Genomic DNA, 16,340 nt, shown 5'->3' on the forward strand with positions numbered 1-16,340 from the left:
TAGGGTTTCCTACTTTATGAGTGGCTACAGTGTGGGGAGAGGAAAAGTAGAGTCCCTCCTACAACACAGCATAGAAGCTGTTCTTCATAAAGATGAACCTGAGTTTAAAAAGACACTCTCATATTACAAAGATGGGAAAAGTATGTAACATGTTTCAGACCAGATAGATTTCTATTAGAAATACATTTTAAAGTTAGGGTGCTTAAATGGATAAGCTTCCATGATCTAGAACACTAACTCCTTGTTGTTAGTTGCCATCGAGTTAATTCCGACTCATGGTGACCCCATGAAGTGTGTCAGAGTAGAACTGCTATACAGGGTTTTGAAGACTTTGACCTTTCAGAAGCAGACTACCAGGCCCTACTTCCAAGGCATCTCTTTGTGGGTTTGAACCATCCACCTCTTGGTTGGTAGACCAGCGCTTAACCATGTGCACCACCCAGGGACTCCTAGACGCTGGCAGATGTGTACAAATCTTTCTCTAACAATCCTGCCCCCCCTTTTTGCACTGTACCCCAAAAACTGAACACAAAATTCAGAAATACTTTTAGTTAATATTTTTAATGTTTAAAAACTATGTTAACAGAGCAGTTATAGAACAGAACTTCTTACATTTTTTTATTTACACCACACTCTGAAAAACAAAACAAAAACAAACTCTATCTGATTACCTATGAATAGCAAAGTTTTGTGTCTTGTGACTCACTTAAATCTCTCATCTGAAATTCACTTACAAGATTTTTACATTAATAAAACAGTGGTGTGCTACATTACAGGACTCAAATGAAGTCTAAAATACACTGGGCTCTAGAGAGTAGATTACGTACCAGTGATCAAGATTCAAGTGTTTTGGGAAAAAATTACTTAAGACAGTCTATATTGATGTCAACACTGAAAAATGAAAGGCAAACATGCAAGACTTTCAAAAGCTCGATAAAGCAATGGTTCGTTGTTTTTTTCTTCAAATTTGTGCTCATGGTTAATATTCAGGTTACTGTCCCCCTTTCAAAGATCCCAAAGTCTGAGAAACACAGCAATTCAATATTGAAGAAAAAAAACATTCTCCTCCCCAACTTCTATTTTCATAAATACTGTGTACTGGCATCAGTGTTAACAGTCAAAGAACATTATGAAGAAACACTGTCATTTTGGGTATATTTGTTTCTATATGATAATAATTTGGGTCTAAGTATTCCTTATTTGTAGCTCAGGGGACTATCTTTTAAATAACACCCTCATAAGAAATCAACGCAACTATTTCTCAGGCATTTCTTTTTCTAAACAATTAAGTATGAGTTTAGGTTTCAAGTTTACATTGTTACCCGGGAGAGAAAGTAAATTTTTCTAATTCCCAAATAAAACCACTAATATCTATGAACACATTTATTCTTTATATGCAAATACTAGATACTTCTATTTCAGTGTGGATCAACAACTGCAAAAATATACAGCCTCCTATTTATTTACACTATATTTACAGACAAATTAAGTATTTCCTACAGTAAAACCACAGCTGCATAGATTCTTCCTTTAGAAAACAGAAATTCAAGCCTGTATACAGGATGAGCCCAGTTTCATAGTTCTTCCTCAGAGTCTGGGACACGCTACGGAGGATGGTATCCGGACTTGTATGCATTTTTATGTTTTTCAAGAAATTTCCCTTCCAGATTTAGTGATATTTTTCAGTTGTTAGCCACCCCACTCTGAATTTGTACCTGAAAGCTTTATATCATTATAAATAATTCACTGCATGTATTTTAGAGGAAGTATGTTCTGTTGCTCAGGGATTCTCAAATCTGCCACCCCTGAGTAAAACCATTTGTCAGTATGGCTAAATGATATAGTCTGTTTCTCCTTTGTTTGAAAGTGTCTGGATGCTTACTGTGAATTTGAATGGGGTAATTATATTTTTAATGTCCTTTCTAAGCCTCAAGCCATTTAAACTGATAAAATGAGGGAGACTAACAGGTGTTGCTCCAAGACATAAAATCAAGTATCTGATTATTACCAGTCTCCTCCCTACCCCAACTAAATGTGCAGCCCACTAAAATGGAACTGAGCTCTGCGTCCTTTTAAGAGCAGTTTGCAGTTCCTTAGGCCATACAGAGCTTTCAATAGAGAACTCAGTTTCTGAGGACGGGATTGACCACCACACAATGAAGACAAACACTCTGGAGAACTTACCCCTGACACAAATTCAGTATTCTCTCTATGGTTGAATTTACAACAGTATTTCCTTTTAATTTCCCTCAAAAAAAAAAAAAAAAAAAAAAAGCCTCACTTTCATGTCTCCACAGCTTTTAAAAATGTAATATTATGGTGCCTCAGCCCAAAGTAACACCTGAGTACAGATGGGCTTCCTTTACAAGTGTGCACTGCCCCAGCATTTCCAGAGAAGTGGGGGGAGGGTGACCTGCGGGCCACATGGTATCACCTTGCCTTCCTGCCATCAAATAGACCCCTGCTGCTGAGACCCTTTCCTCGCCTCCCTAAGTCCTGGCTCCCATACCTTGCCTCACGAGTCCTAGGAACCATCTTCTGAGGTAGGACTAATGGTGAGAAAAAGTTAGCGTAATTGGCTTAGTGTGGTTCTCACATTTGAGCACACATCAGAATCACCTAGAGGACTTGTTAAAAAACAGCCTGCCGGGCCCCACCCTGACAGCATCTGACTCACTAGGTCTGGGGTGGTGCCTGAATTCTAACAAGTTCCCAAATGCTGCTGATGCTACTGATCTGGGGACCACACTGTGAGAGCCACTGGCTTTGTTTGGGGCTTGAGTCCAATTCCAGTCTGGGATAACTGTCGGAGGTGTCCTCTGAAATACAGGACTCTTACAGTAGCTCTCTGCCACCCAACCCCTACCGCCATCCCCTCTGTGTGCCTTTTTTTTTTTTTTTTTTTTCCTCATCAGGGTCTGTAAATGTTAAAAAGTAAAGTGGATAAAGGTTTTTACCCCCCATCTGATTCCTGGGCAGTTAAACCATGGTTACTAGCACTAAAATCATTAAAAGTGCCCTGTGCTTGCTCAATGACTGGCATATAGGGGAAGCTATGCAGCAGCACCCCTTTCTGCAGTGGGTAGGGAAGGAGATGAACTGTGGAAGTAGAGTCCCACAAGTAGAAGCAGGCAAGCAAAGCCTGAGAAGAAAAGGTACCAACTGAGGAATGTACCGGCAGTTTGCAACCACAAGGTCCCACAACCTCCTTCACAGTTCCCCACCCCCCAACCCCTCCCACACGCACACCATTAGGCTCCCTGGTGGTCCTGGACTCATTCTTCCCCACTGCTGCTGGAGACCTGGCTTCAGGCCATGAAGGTTGCCTCTAGCTGGTGGAGACCCTACCCCCACTATCCCCCAGGTGGTGTGTGGCTGGGATGGACAGCCCATAATCCCAACACTAGGCAGTGTTGTGTCTCCGAACAAATTACCCCACAGAAACAATATTATATTTAGCGGTCAGGTTTTTTCCCAATCTTGTTATGTTATTCTATTTCAACTAAACGATGAATGCAATAATCTTTTCTGAGCTGGTCTGGAGGCCTAACCACTATGTGTAACCTGGTTTCTAAAGGAAAACATATTCCAGGTTGCAAACAACCAGTTTAGGCATTTTTGGAATACAAACTGCTTATAAACTGGGGACTTCCTGTGCCTAAGAAAACTAGGTTTCCTTCCTGTACATGCTTCACTACCCTCACTTCCAATAAGTAACATGAAGTAACTTAGAGATTTTACAATAGCTTGTGTTACAATAACTAGAGAACAGTTCTAAATCCAATGTCAAAAACTGGCACTGCTCACTAGTGTAGAGATCCTATCTACCCAAGGAAAACGTGCTGCCCCCTATGGCTACGGTATAGTAATCTTTAGTCTACTAACTTAGCCGAGAAACTTCTATAGCATTTAATGTGTTGTTTAAATTCTACCTAACACCTGCGATACGTGTATTTTTGGCTACCAGTTCACTATTCTGAACAAGAAGAATACAAGCAGTACACTTAACGGCTAATCCCACACAACTGATGATTCATCAATGACGTCTGACAAATACAGCAGGTTCTATTATATTCAGTCAACAACAGATAAACTCAGATAAACATCCAGAGAAGGTTTTAAAAACATGTGGTACCACAGACATCAACAACGTGCCTCCTCTAAATAAATATATTTTAAATAATAATTTATAAATTCCTTGTACACTGACACATAAAAATCCAGAGATCCAAAAATATCACAACACATCCCAGAGTTAATGGTAATTTTCTGTATGAGCTCTGTGAGTGTAAAATGAATCACGACAAATTAATAAGAAAAACAAAGTAGCATAACATATCTTGCAAACTAAATTCTGTAGTTTTATAATGGAGGGTCATCCCCCTACTTGGTTATTTCATTACTTGGCATTCCAGACAAGCCTCAAAGGGCCAACTTTGTTAGGTTTCGCTCATTGCTCATTAATACGGAAAACATTTTTGAAAAGGATGGCTCTGGATCTTACTGACCTTCATATCTAAATATCCAAATTCTGACCTAATGTTTGACGTAATTCTGTAGCATTATATTAAAGGTTATTATGATCCTTTCAAGCAATGCAGGAAATAACCTTTCATTCTTCCCCAGGAGGATCCCAGAAGATGCTTCAATGCCTGCATTATCTGCAAGATGTTGGTTTGTAAATGGGAGGGACAGTTCCTGTTACTCTCACTGAGCAAGGAGGCCTGGGAGGAGGAATCGCCTTTGGGGATTTGGCAGGGGGGAGGGGGGAACAGAACCCAGAGAGAAGTGCCTAGAAACCCTGCCAACAGGTCTGTGGTTAGGTTCTGCGTATCTGAGGATAAGAAATCTGTGCTCAGTGAATTGATGTGTTTGAAATATTAAGTCAGAATAGAGATAAAACACAAGTTCTATTTCAGTGGACCAGCTCATGGAACACACACTTCTTATGGTGTGATATTGATGATCTAATCACAGGTGATGGCCTAGCTTAGGGGGTTGAAGTTTGGGGTTTCTTTGCCATCTCCCACTCCTTTCCAAACTACCTTGCTCCAAAGACTTCTTTTTGAGTCTCTGGGTGGTTTCGTTTCCCGCTCCCTTTAAGAGAGGGGCTGGGGTAAGAGTACCAGGCCACTCTGTTCTCCTGTGGGGGCCGTGTCAGGGCGCACAGTAATGGCCCACCCCTTGGTTAGGGAAGAGAAGAGGAGACAGAAGTAACGTACATGGCTATCATGTCACAAATACTTCACAAAGATGATCTCTGAGAGTTTTTCCATTTTTAGACTCTGGATGAACAGTTAATGGAGAAGAAATAGAAATGAGGCTTATTTAAGGTACAAAAATCTAGTATTTGTAGTAACCTAAATTTACAAGTATAAAACAAGTCTTTTAAAGACTCCTCTAAAGTACCCAATATAAAATAGGAATCACATATCATAAAGCATCGTTAATTAGATACACATTAAATTATTCTCTGTGCAAAAAGCTGGTGGACATGAGTGAAAGGTGCTGGGTTTATAATTTCATAAAATCTTTTCCCCTTCAGCAATACAGGTGTAGAGCTGAAGGCTATCTGCATCAGAGGGATATTTTCATAGGCATTTGGACAATCTTTTCACAGCATTCTTGCTTATCTATTTACCACCAAGGTGCCATACATCTCCCCCAGTAGAAGCTGACTCAGACTAGAGTAGCTTTGACATAGGTTGCCAAGAGGGAAGCAAAACGTCTTTTCTTTTACTAGATTACTCAAAAGTATACTTCAATAGATTTACCAAAATAAGAATCGCCCTGCCCCCTTCTCAGCTGAGGACGACTGGCCAGAGAACGCCTCTGCACCAGAGCAGAATGGAGTACTGGCCCCAGGCTCACTGGGCTGCCGGAGCTCTACTGCCAGGCAGGCAGAGCCAATTCAAATACTGGCCCTGCAATGGCACCCACCCTGCGGCTCTCCTATCATTTTCCCTGTGTGCTATATTAACCAAAATAGGCAAATTATTTATGAAACCATTTTTTTTTCCTGTAAAGCAAAATAAATATATACAATTCAAGATTCTTTTCTAAAAAGGTACAGATTATGTGAGCCAAACGTCAATAGGAAAATTATTCCAGAAGCTTGCTGTATAATAAATAAACACAACTGATTATCATGTTGTCAAAGTTCTAAGAGACCATGAAGCCACAACACATAGAGTTAGGAGAGTGAAAAATAATTAATGGCAAAAAGTACTTGGAAACACGGTTGCATGAAATATGGAAAAAAAAAATTCTTAAATTGATCCCAAACCTCAAAGGGACATGACCCATTATAGAAACAGGTCTCTGTTTTGCTACCAATGTGTTGTTCCATTTTAAGTATCTTGTGAATTTCTATTTGCTTCTGTAAACTTGCAAAAGAAGTGATGAGGGGTTGCTGATGTGTGGTGACTTGACTGAGCAGCAGACGGGAATGTTTTCTCAGCTGGTTTCAGTGGCCTTCGTCACTACTTGGTGAGCAGGCCCAGTCATAGATGACCAAGGGAATGCTGACCAGAGAAAACAACACCCCCAGGCCCAAGAAAAGGGCAGCCTGGAACAACAGAAAGGCAGGGGTTATTTTCAGCAAAGCAAACACTTTCCAAACACACCTGGGGAGAAAAACAGAAATTCTTTCCCTCTCCTCTTATATTGGGAGTTATTGTGAACTGTGGGATTTCTTTCTAAAACTGTGTGAATCTGATCCTCAGACGTAAAATAAGAAAAGCAGAGCTGGCCTCTATATTCTGTTCTTTGAATTCCTAGGCACCTCAGGGGGACATTGTTCTACGAGTGATTGTAGAACATATTGCTTCTTTCAAACTAATATTGCAGTTAAAAAAAGAATGGCCTTGGAAAACATACAGGCAATTTCGTTACTCTTTACCTGCCAAGCTAGATTATCGCTGGCAGGCAAACATTACTTTTTGATAAAGTGGGAAAAAAGACATGTTGCATTTAAAACAAAGTAGATTTGATCAAGTGAAATGGGTCTCAAAAACGAAGTTCCATGCAGGGGCGATGAGGACCACAGGTGGATGGATTACTGCAGCCAGAATCTGGAGCAGCTAGATTCTACCTTGCTTGGCTCTGAGAATGTTCAGTGAGAGCTTTGCAGGGAGAAGGGTGAGGCACCATGAGCGCCCTGGGGACTGGACCGGAGAGTGGAGGGAGACACAGCTAAGGAGAGGAAGTGAATGGTGGGGCTGAGAGGGTGCCCAGTCTTACCATGATAGATCCACTCTAACTTCCAGTGGGTCCCCACACTGGCAGAGCCCTTGTAACACCATTCAGTAACTCCTGCTACCAGCTTTAATACGGGGCCAGGGTTGAAGAGGCCCAGAGAATTCGCAGGCAACAGGTCTCCACCAGCACCAGATTTAATCTGAGTACACTTTACTCTTACACCAGAGTGGCTGCTCCTTTCCTTCTGATGTCTGAAGCCCCTACTGGATAGGCTTAAAAGGATTTGGGGCTCAGGAGTTCACAGGCTGTCCTGCTTGAGGAACCAGGTGCTCTAGCAGCATCGATGCTGCTTCTCTCAGATGCACAGGGATGATCTCTCCTGCCTCGTCTCTCAGCCAAGTCTGTTGACTCAGTTAACATACATAATTGCAGTGCCTACACTATCTGGAAGGACAGCTGAGAAGTCTTCTCTGAGGCCAAACACAATAGTGCTCCAGAAGGTATTCATGTAGCAATCACTTTACCCCAGCTTCCCTCACTGTCTCCAAGTGCACCACCTTGAACTTCACCAGACCTGGAAACAAGAATCTCAATATAGAACCGTAGATTCTGAATCCAGGTCTGCTGCTCCCAAGTCTTTCTGTCAAATCATAAAAAGACCCTTTATGCTAACTCAGCCATTTTACTTAAGGCATTGCACGTTCCATGGGCTAGGTAGGAACTATGTGAAGAGGAATTGTAAAGAATCAGCAAACTTTGTAAAATCTTTGAGTCTCTCTCCACTTCAAATCTTGCTGAAGACAAGGGGTTGCCCTATAGAGACAAAACCAAAACCAAACTCATTGCCATCAAATGCATTTCAACTCATGGCAACTCCATGTGTTAATAAGTAGAACTGCTCCACAGGGTTTTCTTGGCTGCAATCTTTACAGAAGCTAATTGCCAGGCCTTTCTTCCATGGCACTGTTGGGTAGGTTCTAACCGCCAACCTTTAGGTTAGTAGTCAACAGCAAACTATTTGTGCCACCCAGGGTACCTCCCTGTAGAGACACAGGGTGATTATACGTCCCTTCCTCTGGCTGGCCAAGCCCTCACTCACAGCAAAACGTAATGCACAGTAAGAGGACAACCTGAAAAGATACTTTGAGGGACAGGAGAAGATTCTCAGTAATATTTTAACTCTCCTAGATGGGTGAAGGCCTCGTGGAACAGTGGCTGTTAAGTGATACAGCTGCTAACCAAAAAGGTCGGCAGTTCAAATCTACCAGCTGGGATGATGGAAGATAGAAGGAATATTCAGAGTGACTGTATCAAAAAGAATTGGTTGACTTTCAACTATTTTAGGAGGTAGCATGTGATCAAGAATGAATGGTATTGAAGGAAGAAGTCCAAGCTGCACTGAGGGAACGGGTGAAAAACAAGACTCCAGGAATTGAACTACCAACTGAAGTGTTTCAACAAATAGATGCAAAGCTGGAAGTGCCCACTCCTCTATGCCAGGAAATTTGGAAAACAGCTACCTGGCCAACCAACTGGAAGAGAGTCATATTTGTGCCCATTCCAAAGAAAAGTGACCCAACAGAATACAGAAATTATTGAAAAATATCATTAATATCACACACAAGTAAAATTTTGCTAAAGATAATTCAAAAACAGTTTCAGCAATATGTCTACGGGGAACTGCCAAAAATTCAAGCCGAATTCAGAAGAGGACGTGGAATGAGAGATATCATTGCTGATGTCAGATGGATCTTGGCTAAAAGCAGAGAATACCAGGAAGATATTTACCTGTGTTCTGTTGACTATGCAAAGGCATTCGACTGTGTGGATCAGAACAAATTATGGATAACATTGTGAAGACTGGGAATTCTAGAACACTTAATTGTGCTCATGAGAAACCTATGCATAGACCAAGAGACAGGAGTTTGAATAGAACAAGCGGATACTGTGTGTTTCAAGTCAGGAAAGGTGTGTGTCAGGGTTGTATCATTTCACTGTACTTATTCAATCTGTATGCTGAGCAAATAATCTATGTGAAGAAGAATGCGGCATCAGGATTGGAGGAAGACTCATTAACAACCTGCAATATGCAGATGATACAACCTTGCTTGCTGAAAGTGAAGAGGACTTGAAGCACTTACTGGTGAAGATCAAAGACCACAGCCTTTGGTATGGATTACACCTCAACATAAAGAAAACAAAAATCCTCACAACTAGACCAATAAGCCACATCATGATAAACGGAGAAAAGATTGAAGTTGTCAAGGATTTCATTTTACTTGGATCTACAATCGATGCCCATGGAAGCAGCAGTCAAGAAATCAAACATATTGCGTCAGGCAAATCTGCTGCAAAAGACCTCTTTAAAGTGTTAAAAAAGCAAAGATGTCACCTTGAGGACTAAGGTGTGTCTGACTCAAGCCATGGTGTTTTCAATTGCCTTTTGTCCATGCGAAAGCTGGACAGTGAAAAAGGAATACGGCAGATAAACTGATGCATTTCAAGTATGGTGTTGATGAAGAATGCTAAATATACCATGGACTGCTAGAAAAACAAACAAATCTGTCCTGGAAGAAGTATAGCCAGAATGCTCCTTAGAAGCAAGGATGGTGAGACTTTGTCTCACGTACTTTAGACATGTTATCAGGAGGGACCAGTCCCTGGAGAAGAATATCATGCTTGGTAAAGTAGAGGGTCAGCAAAAAAGAGGAAGACCCTCAATGAGGTAGACTGAGGTAGCGACTGCAACAATGGGCTCAAACACAGCAATGATTGTGAGGATTACGCATGACCAGGCAGTATTTCATTCTGTTGTACACAGGGTCGTTATGAGTTGGAACTGACTGGATGGCACCTAACAACAACAGCAACAACAACAGCTGGGAAACTACAGGGCTACTGCCTCTCTTTGAGGCAACTGAAAGTAATATTAGATGGTGTAGTGACTGACTCTTTACTGGGTAAATTGAAGTGATAAGGTAATAAAAAAAATTAGAGAGGCTGGCACGAGACATACCCAAATTCTCTGAGTTCCTTTATCTCCATCCTGGCTCGTAATTTTTAAGTAAAGAGATGAAGGAAGAATGAAAATGAGCATATTAGCAGATGTTACCCCTGTTAAAAAAAAAGAAAGAACATTTGGGATTGTTACTGTGAAACTTTGGCTTTCTAAACAGCTGCTGAGACATGATCTGTGCAAAGTCAATAATATTCCATACCTACGACTCCAAAAATATCCTTCATGGATGGTATGAAGATCACCAATAAGTTGATAATAACTAAGAGTATGACGGTAACCAAGATGTGACGACATAAATTAAACTTTGTTTTCTTAGCCAGTTCAAATAAAGATGAGCGAACCTGCAGGAGAAGAAAAAGAAGATTCCGTAAAGGCCACCCTTCACGTTTCCCACGGCGTCAGTGATTAATTGGTGCACAGGAATCTGTGAAATATTTTGTAATGCTTAGTGAATTTATAGATAGCTTAGCCATTTTGGAAATTGAGAAGTTGCCTTAAGATGGAAAGTATTTTTATTTATGAAGAGGTAGGAGTTTTTTTGGGGGAGGGGATTTTTGTTTGTTTTGCCTAAGTCTTGAATGTTCTCTTCTGAATACATGACATTTTTTTTCATCGTGTATGACTTAGATTCAAATATTCTATCTACAGTCCTCTGTAAAAAAGAGGGACAGATTAATTAGAATTAAGATTCATTCCACCATTAAAAACAGTTTTCTGTCTAACTGGTTGACTCATGGCGACCCCATGTGTGTCAGAGTAGAACTGTGTTCCATCGGGCTTTCAATGTCTGACCTTTTGGAAGTAGACTGCCAGGCCTTTCTTCTGAGGCACCTCCGGGTAGACTTCAACCTCCAAGCTTTTGGTTAGCAGCTGAGTGCGTTAAACGTCTGTACCACCCAGGGTCATTCCACCATAGGCTACGCTAATTCATTGATCCCACTTTCTTTCCAAAGGGTCTTATCTAAGTCTGGGGGTCCTTCCGGAGAGAGTGTCACTGACCCAGGAAAGTTATCTGCCACAGGCTCTCTCTGGAATGGATTCCTGAAGGCAGAAGGAAAGGAGAGACCTCTGCCTTCCTCAGATTGCACCAAGGGCTTTTACTCACTGTGAAAAATAACACTGGCACTGTGAGGATGACAGCGACGATGACAGCCAGCCGTACCGTCAGGATGAGGATGTCATCTTCACTGTGGTAGTTGTGAAGGAGGTCTGAATGCACACCTTCTAAAATAAGGGGAAAGGAAGGTTTTAGAAAGATACAAAGCACATCGCTGAATGCCAAGTTTTTTCCCCACCCCAGAACAACAAATTAAAGGGCCAGAAAAGCAATGTTCTGTGTTTCAAAGTGTCCAATAGAACAATTTATAAAGCTGAAAAGAAAAATCCCTTGTTTGAGGCAAGCTCTTCTATGCAGTTGTCACTTTAGCTAAAAGGAATTTAATCACTAGAAAGAAGCTACATGAAGTGGGAATGTTTAATTTACACTAAATTAAACCTAGGAGTAAACTGAGATTAAAAATAAAACATACGGTTAGAAAACAAACCCTCTCTTAATCTAGGCTTTCCCCGACTTGGTGCTACTCTTCAAGCCAAGCCAAAGACTGCAGGCCACACCCAGCTTCTTTCAAACTTTGCTCTTGTAATTAAACTTCAGTGCCCAGGCCGCAGAGGCACTTCATAGCTGTAACAACCATCAGGATATAATTCTTCTCTTCCATGTATTTATTTATTTATTGTCAAAGTGGAAACCCTGGTAGTGTAGTGGTTAAGTGCTGTGGCTGCTAACCAAAAGGTCAGCAGTTCGAATCCACCAGGTGCTCCTTGGAAACTCTGTGGGGCAGTTCTACTCTGTCCTATAGGGTCGCTATGAGTATGAGTTGGAATGACTGACGGCAGTGGGTTTGGTTTTGTATTGTAAATGTAGTTAGTTTTATTACCAAAGCTGGGAATGGCAGTTGCTCAGAGCATGTAAATCTTCACTCTTTTGACAACAAATCACTTGTCCTGTGACCCTTTCAAGGGCCTCTAACTGCACCAGTGTCAAGGGGAAGATTCTAGGCATGGGATTAAAATTCTAAACTGTACCAAAAGAGTTTGGTCCCAGCTTCTTAAAAAGGATCATAAGTTATAATAAATCCTTATTAGTTCTAATTCCGTCAATTCAAAGTTTATAACCATTTAAAAATAGCTGAGCATTTTTTCTTTAACCTAAATAAAAAACCAGCTGCCGTCAAGGCGACCCCCATGTGTGTCAGAGTAGACCTGTGCTCCATAGGGTTTTCATTGGCTGATGTTTTGGAAGTAGATGTCAGGACTTTCTTCTGAGGTACCTCCAGGTGGACTCAAAAATATTTTTTCAATTTGTAGCCGAGTACTTAACTGTTAGTACCACCCAGGAACTCCCAATGTAAATAAAAGGGTTTGGAATTCTATTATAGATGGGGGGGGGGGGGAATAAGGATTTGCTAAGAAAAATCATAGCTTGTACAAGGTCACAGTGAGACTGTTAACTAACATTCAGTTATCCCGCTCTCTCCCTTCACCCACCCTCAGCCTTGCAACTCTGCAGGAACTGTAGAAACACCACTTTCTAAGCAAAAAATTAAATGTGGTAATTATGTATTCATTAAAAAATGCAACTCTTCATTGCTTGTGAAGATGACAGTAACACAACTGTATAATCAGGCTGGCCTTTCTCCCCAGGCTGAATTAATAATCTCTAAATTTGTTTAAATTTTTGAGACATTTGTGTTTATGAAAGAAGGCCCAAAGAGATATTTAATAGAGAAGATTATGAAATATATGTCTTTAAATTAGGTCCCAAATTATAAAAATGAACCTTGTTAAGTAAAGCTGCAGGATAATCTGAAGAGGGGAAGTTGAAGAAATAGTAAAAGAAGGTAAGCTCTGTTCATACATGAAAAACTCATTGCCATCAAGTTGATTCTGACTCATAGCAACCCTACAGGACAGAGTAGAACTGCCCCACAGAGTTTCCAAGGAGTGCCTGGTGGATTCAAACTGCCAGCCTTTTGATTAGCAGCTGTAGCACTTAACCACTACGGACACCAGGTTTCTAAAGGTCAGTTAAAGTTACAAATGAAACCATGCTGTTCTCTTTTTCAGATCTCATTTCTTTTAACCTCTATGTCATTCCTTTGAATCTTTGCACGGCTCCTACTTCCAGTGAACAATCAGGTGTTTTATTTTTAATTAATGTGGAATGTCATGAGTGTAGCGCTCTGCTCGCACTTTCAACATCTGTCCCTGTCTCTCTTTTCTATTAATGGAACCTAACCCAATTTGCTACGTCAGTATAGACAGGCCTTCTCTGAGAAGTTTTATTCCTCAGTAAAGGTGGCATGCTTCTAAAATGCAATTTCTTTTAAGGACATTATTAGGAAAAAAAAAAATTACAGTATATTATTTCAGTAATTATTCTGCAGTCTAAATGAATATAGTAAGAAATATCACCATTTCCTTAAGTAGAACAGACCAGCAAAATCAATGAACAGCTTTTTTTTTTTGACTTTATTTGGCTTCCACATTAAAAGTTATTTTGATATTGATTTTTACTCATTTATTTACAAATACTTATATTTCTGTAGTGACAGAGGTTACTTACCATAGAATGTCAAGTACCCAAAAATGGCGGTCAAGAAGTACATAATGAACATGGCAAAAAAGGAGATATTTGAAACCATCTGCATTTTTTTCTGTGATCGACTAAAAACAAAGATAAAGGAAATTGAAAAATTAAAGATCACATTACCGAATTTAAGCAATAGTATTAACAGTCAAGAATACTAAACTTAGCTTTACTTCTATCAGATTAGGGCAGATCTGACCGGGTGAAATTAACCCCAGCAGTTTATGCTGGTTAGAAAAATTTCCTTTATATACCAAGTGGATCTTGTGAGCGAAAGATCCATGGAGCTAACAGCACCTTGAGTGTTCTTTCCTGTTCTTTTAAAATACCAACTTCTCATCTGAAGGACAGAGGGCGTTTTTTAATATTTGCATTTATATTATCTCCACACCTGCTGTGCACAGGGGAAAAAGCAGAATAAATTCAAATGTCATTCTCCCAACCCCAGAGATTGGTGGCAGAGCTGCAACTTGACCTCGGGTGTTCCGTCTCCAAAGCCGCTCTTTAGGTTCTGGTTTTCCCATTGAGCAGCCTCAGGGATGCAGCTGTAAGTCTGTGTCTCCAGAGCAGTAAGTGCTCAAGGGCAGGGGCCCATCTATGGAAACAGAGCCTATGGCAGTTTTAAACTGCTGAATGATCTCTCACAGCTGGCAACTGTGATAGCCTGTAGAAACTGCTCATTAGCATCCCTCCTCAAGTGGCACGTGCCCTTCCTGCCATACCTTACTTAAGCTTCTGCTCAAGGGATCACAGCTCAGATGAGGAAGGGCTCCATCTCTTAGGTCAAAGTTTGCTCTGGGGTTAGGATGAACGGGTAAACTTCTCTAACTGACTGAATAATTCATTTACAAGGTTGCACTCAGTCACAGACCACAGATAGTCATAACACTGGATTGTGTTACCATAGGGAACCTGGCATATAATGGGAGTATGGAAACAAGAAAAACTGAGAAGCATGAACTTGAGGAAATGACAAACTAAAAGCTGGACTATTCCATTTAAAAGATGCCAAAGACATATTTGAATGCCCTAAATAAAAGATCACCATATCACAAAATAGGAATAATGTATATTATTAGATAGATATCTAATATATATTAGAAAGATATGTTTAAAAATTTAGACATGTATCAATTAAATATAAAAGAGGAAGAATCAAGACAGAATTCAATGCTAAATGACATCAATGTTCTTTTTGTTTCAAAATGGAAATAAATAGCTATATGGTGTATCTTTTCTGTGTTTAAGACTATGCCATGATGACTGTTTTTATATAGAAAGTCTGACAATAGAAGGCTAAAAACAGGAAATTTGTAAACAGGCCTTTAGTTTTCTCTAGAGGAGCAATCAAAAATAAATTCACAGAATCACCCATCAGCACAATATTCTTTTTTTGTAGTTCATGGCCTTACCATCGATTTTTGCCTGGTTTGCTAGCCTTTTCTACCCAAACCAACATACAAATCACACACAGTGTATTTAGAGGCTTACAGATAAATCTGGAGAATATGATTATGTACTTCCAAAATACCCATAAGTAACGTAAAACGACACAAATAGTTGAACTCTGCTTGGTAAAGTATTTGAAAAACTAAATCAATTAAAAAAGTCCATAAAGTTGGTCACTTTATGTTTATGACCAAACAATACAGTGGGTTTCTGGTTTTGTTGCTTTCTTTATTCTTAAAGTGCAGTCCTTGCTGAAGAATGGCACAATGTTAGTAAATGTTGAAGCTGGGTTATGACTCGACAGGGTTCATTATACTGGCCTATTTATTTTAATACTGTACCTGCCTGTTAATGAGGGGGATGTAAAATGATTAAAGTATAAAAATTAAGCAAATCTCTTACTCTTTCAGCTCACTGTAAATTGGCAGAATGGAGGGGTGGCAGACAAATGCAAATGCAATGGTTGGTAAAGCATACACGGTCTGTTTGAAAGAAAAAAAAAACATTAAGAAAAGACATTTTTACCTTAAAAATTCTGCAGCTCCAGTATTCCTCAGTTGTCTTTTTATCTGAAAGCTCTTCAGAATCCCTGAATTATTTGGTTATCAGGAGGGTTTTGATCACTAAAATCGGAGCAGCTTTTCCCAGATAGCTTACCTAGCATGAGACCCTTGTCACACCGGTTTTAGATTCAGCTCCACTATAAGGCATAGCAACACCCTGTATTTACATGGCACTAGCCTTGAAAACCTCATGAAGCAGTTCTACTTTGCATACATGGGGCCGCCATGAATTGGGATTGACCCGACAGCAAGTAACAACAACAACGAAGCTGGGTTACAGAGCATTTTTCCTACATTATCTCTCGCTAGGCCTCCACACAACCCTGAGGGGTGGACAGGCCACTGCTGTCCTCCTGACTCCCTCTGACAGGGTAGGGGACTTGCCCAGGACTTCCAGCTCTATTTACTGCTCTGTGCTCTACATCAGAGGCATCAAGTCAGACTTAAAGATGGCATCTAA

General features: G+C 40.4%; 1 protein-coding gene across 4 annotated transcripts in view; it reads right to left on the reverse strand.

The window, feature by feature from the left end:
- Positions 1 to 2,251: 2,251 nt before the first annotated feature.
- The window catches only part of SLC38A1 (solute carrier family 38 member 1), an 82,748-nt gene continuing 68,659 nt past the window's right edge, over positions 2,252 to 16,340 (reverse strand). For all 4 annotated transcript variants that reach the window (XM_049882906.1, XM_049882905.1, XM_049882907.1 and 1 more), the window contains 6 exons: positions 15,720 to 15,799; positions 13,845 to 13,945; positions 11,325 to 11,443; positions 10,419 to 10,560; positions 10,217 to 10,314; positions 2,252 to 6,568 (listed from right to left, as the gene is read on the reverse strand). In XM_049882906.1, the coding sequence (XP_049738863.1) occupies positions 6,467 to 6,568; positions 10,217 to 10,314; positions 10,419 to 10,560; positions 11,325 to 11,443; positions 13,845 to 13,945; positions 15,720 to 15,799 (642 nt within the window). In that variant the 3' untranslated portion in view covers positions 2,252 to 6,466. The remainder of the gene's footprint in view (positions 6,569 to 10,216; positions 10,315 to 10,418; positions 10,561 to 11,324; positions 11,444 to 13,844; positions 13,946 to 15,719; positions 15,800 to 16,340) is intronic.

The sequence above is a fragment of the Elephas maximus genome, chromosome 4 (genome assembly GCF_024166365.1).
Source record: "Elephas maximus indicus isolate mEleMax1 chromosome 4, mEleMax1 primary haplotype, whole genome shotgun sequence".
NCBI lineage: Eukaryota > Metazoa > Chordata > Mammalia > Proboscidea > Elephantidae > Elephas > Elephas maximus.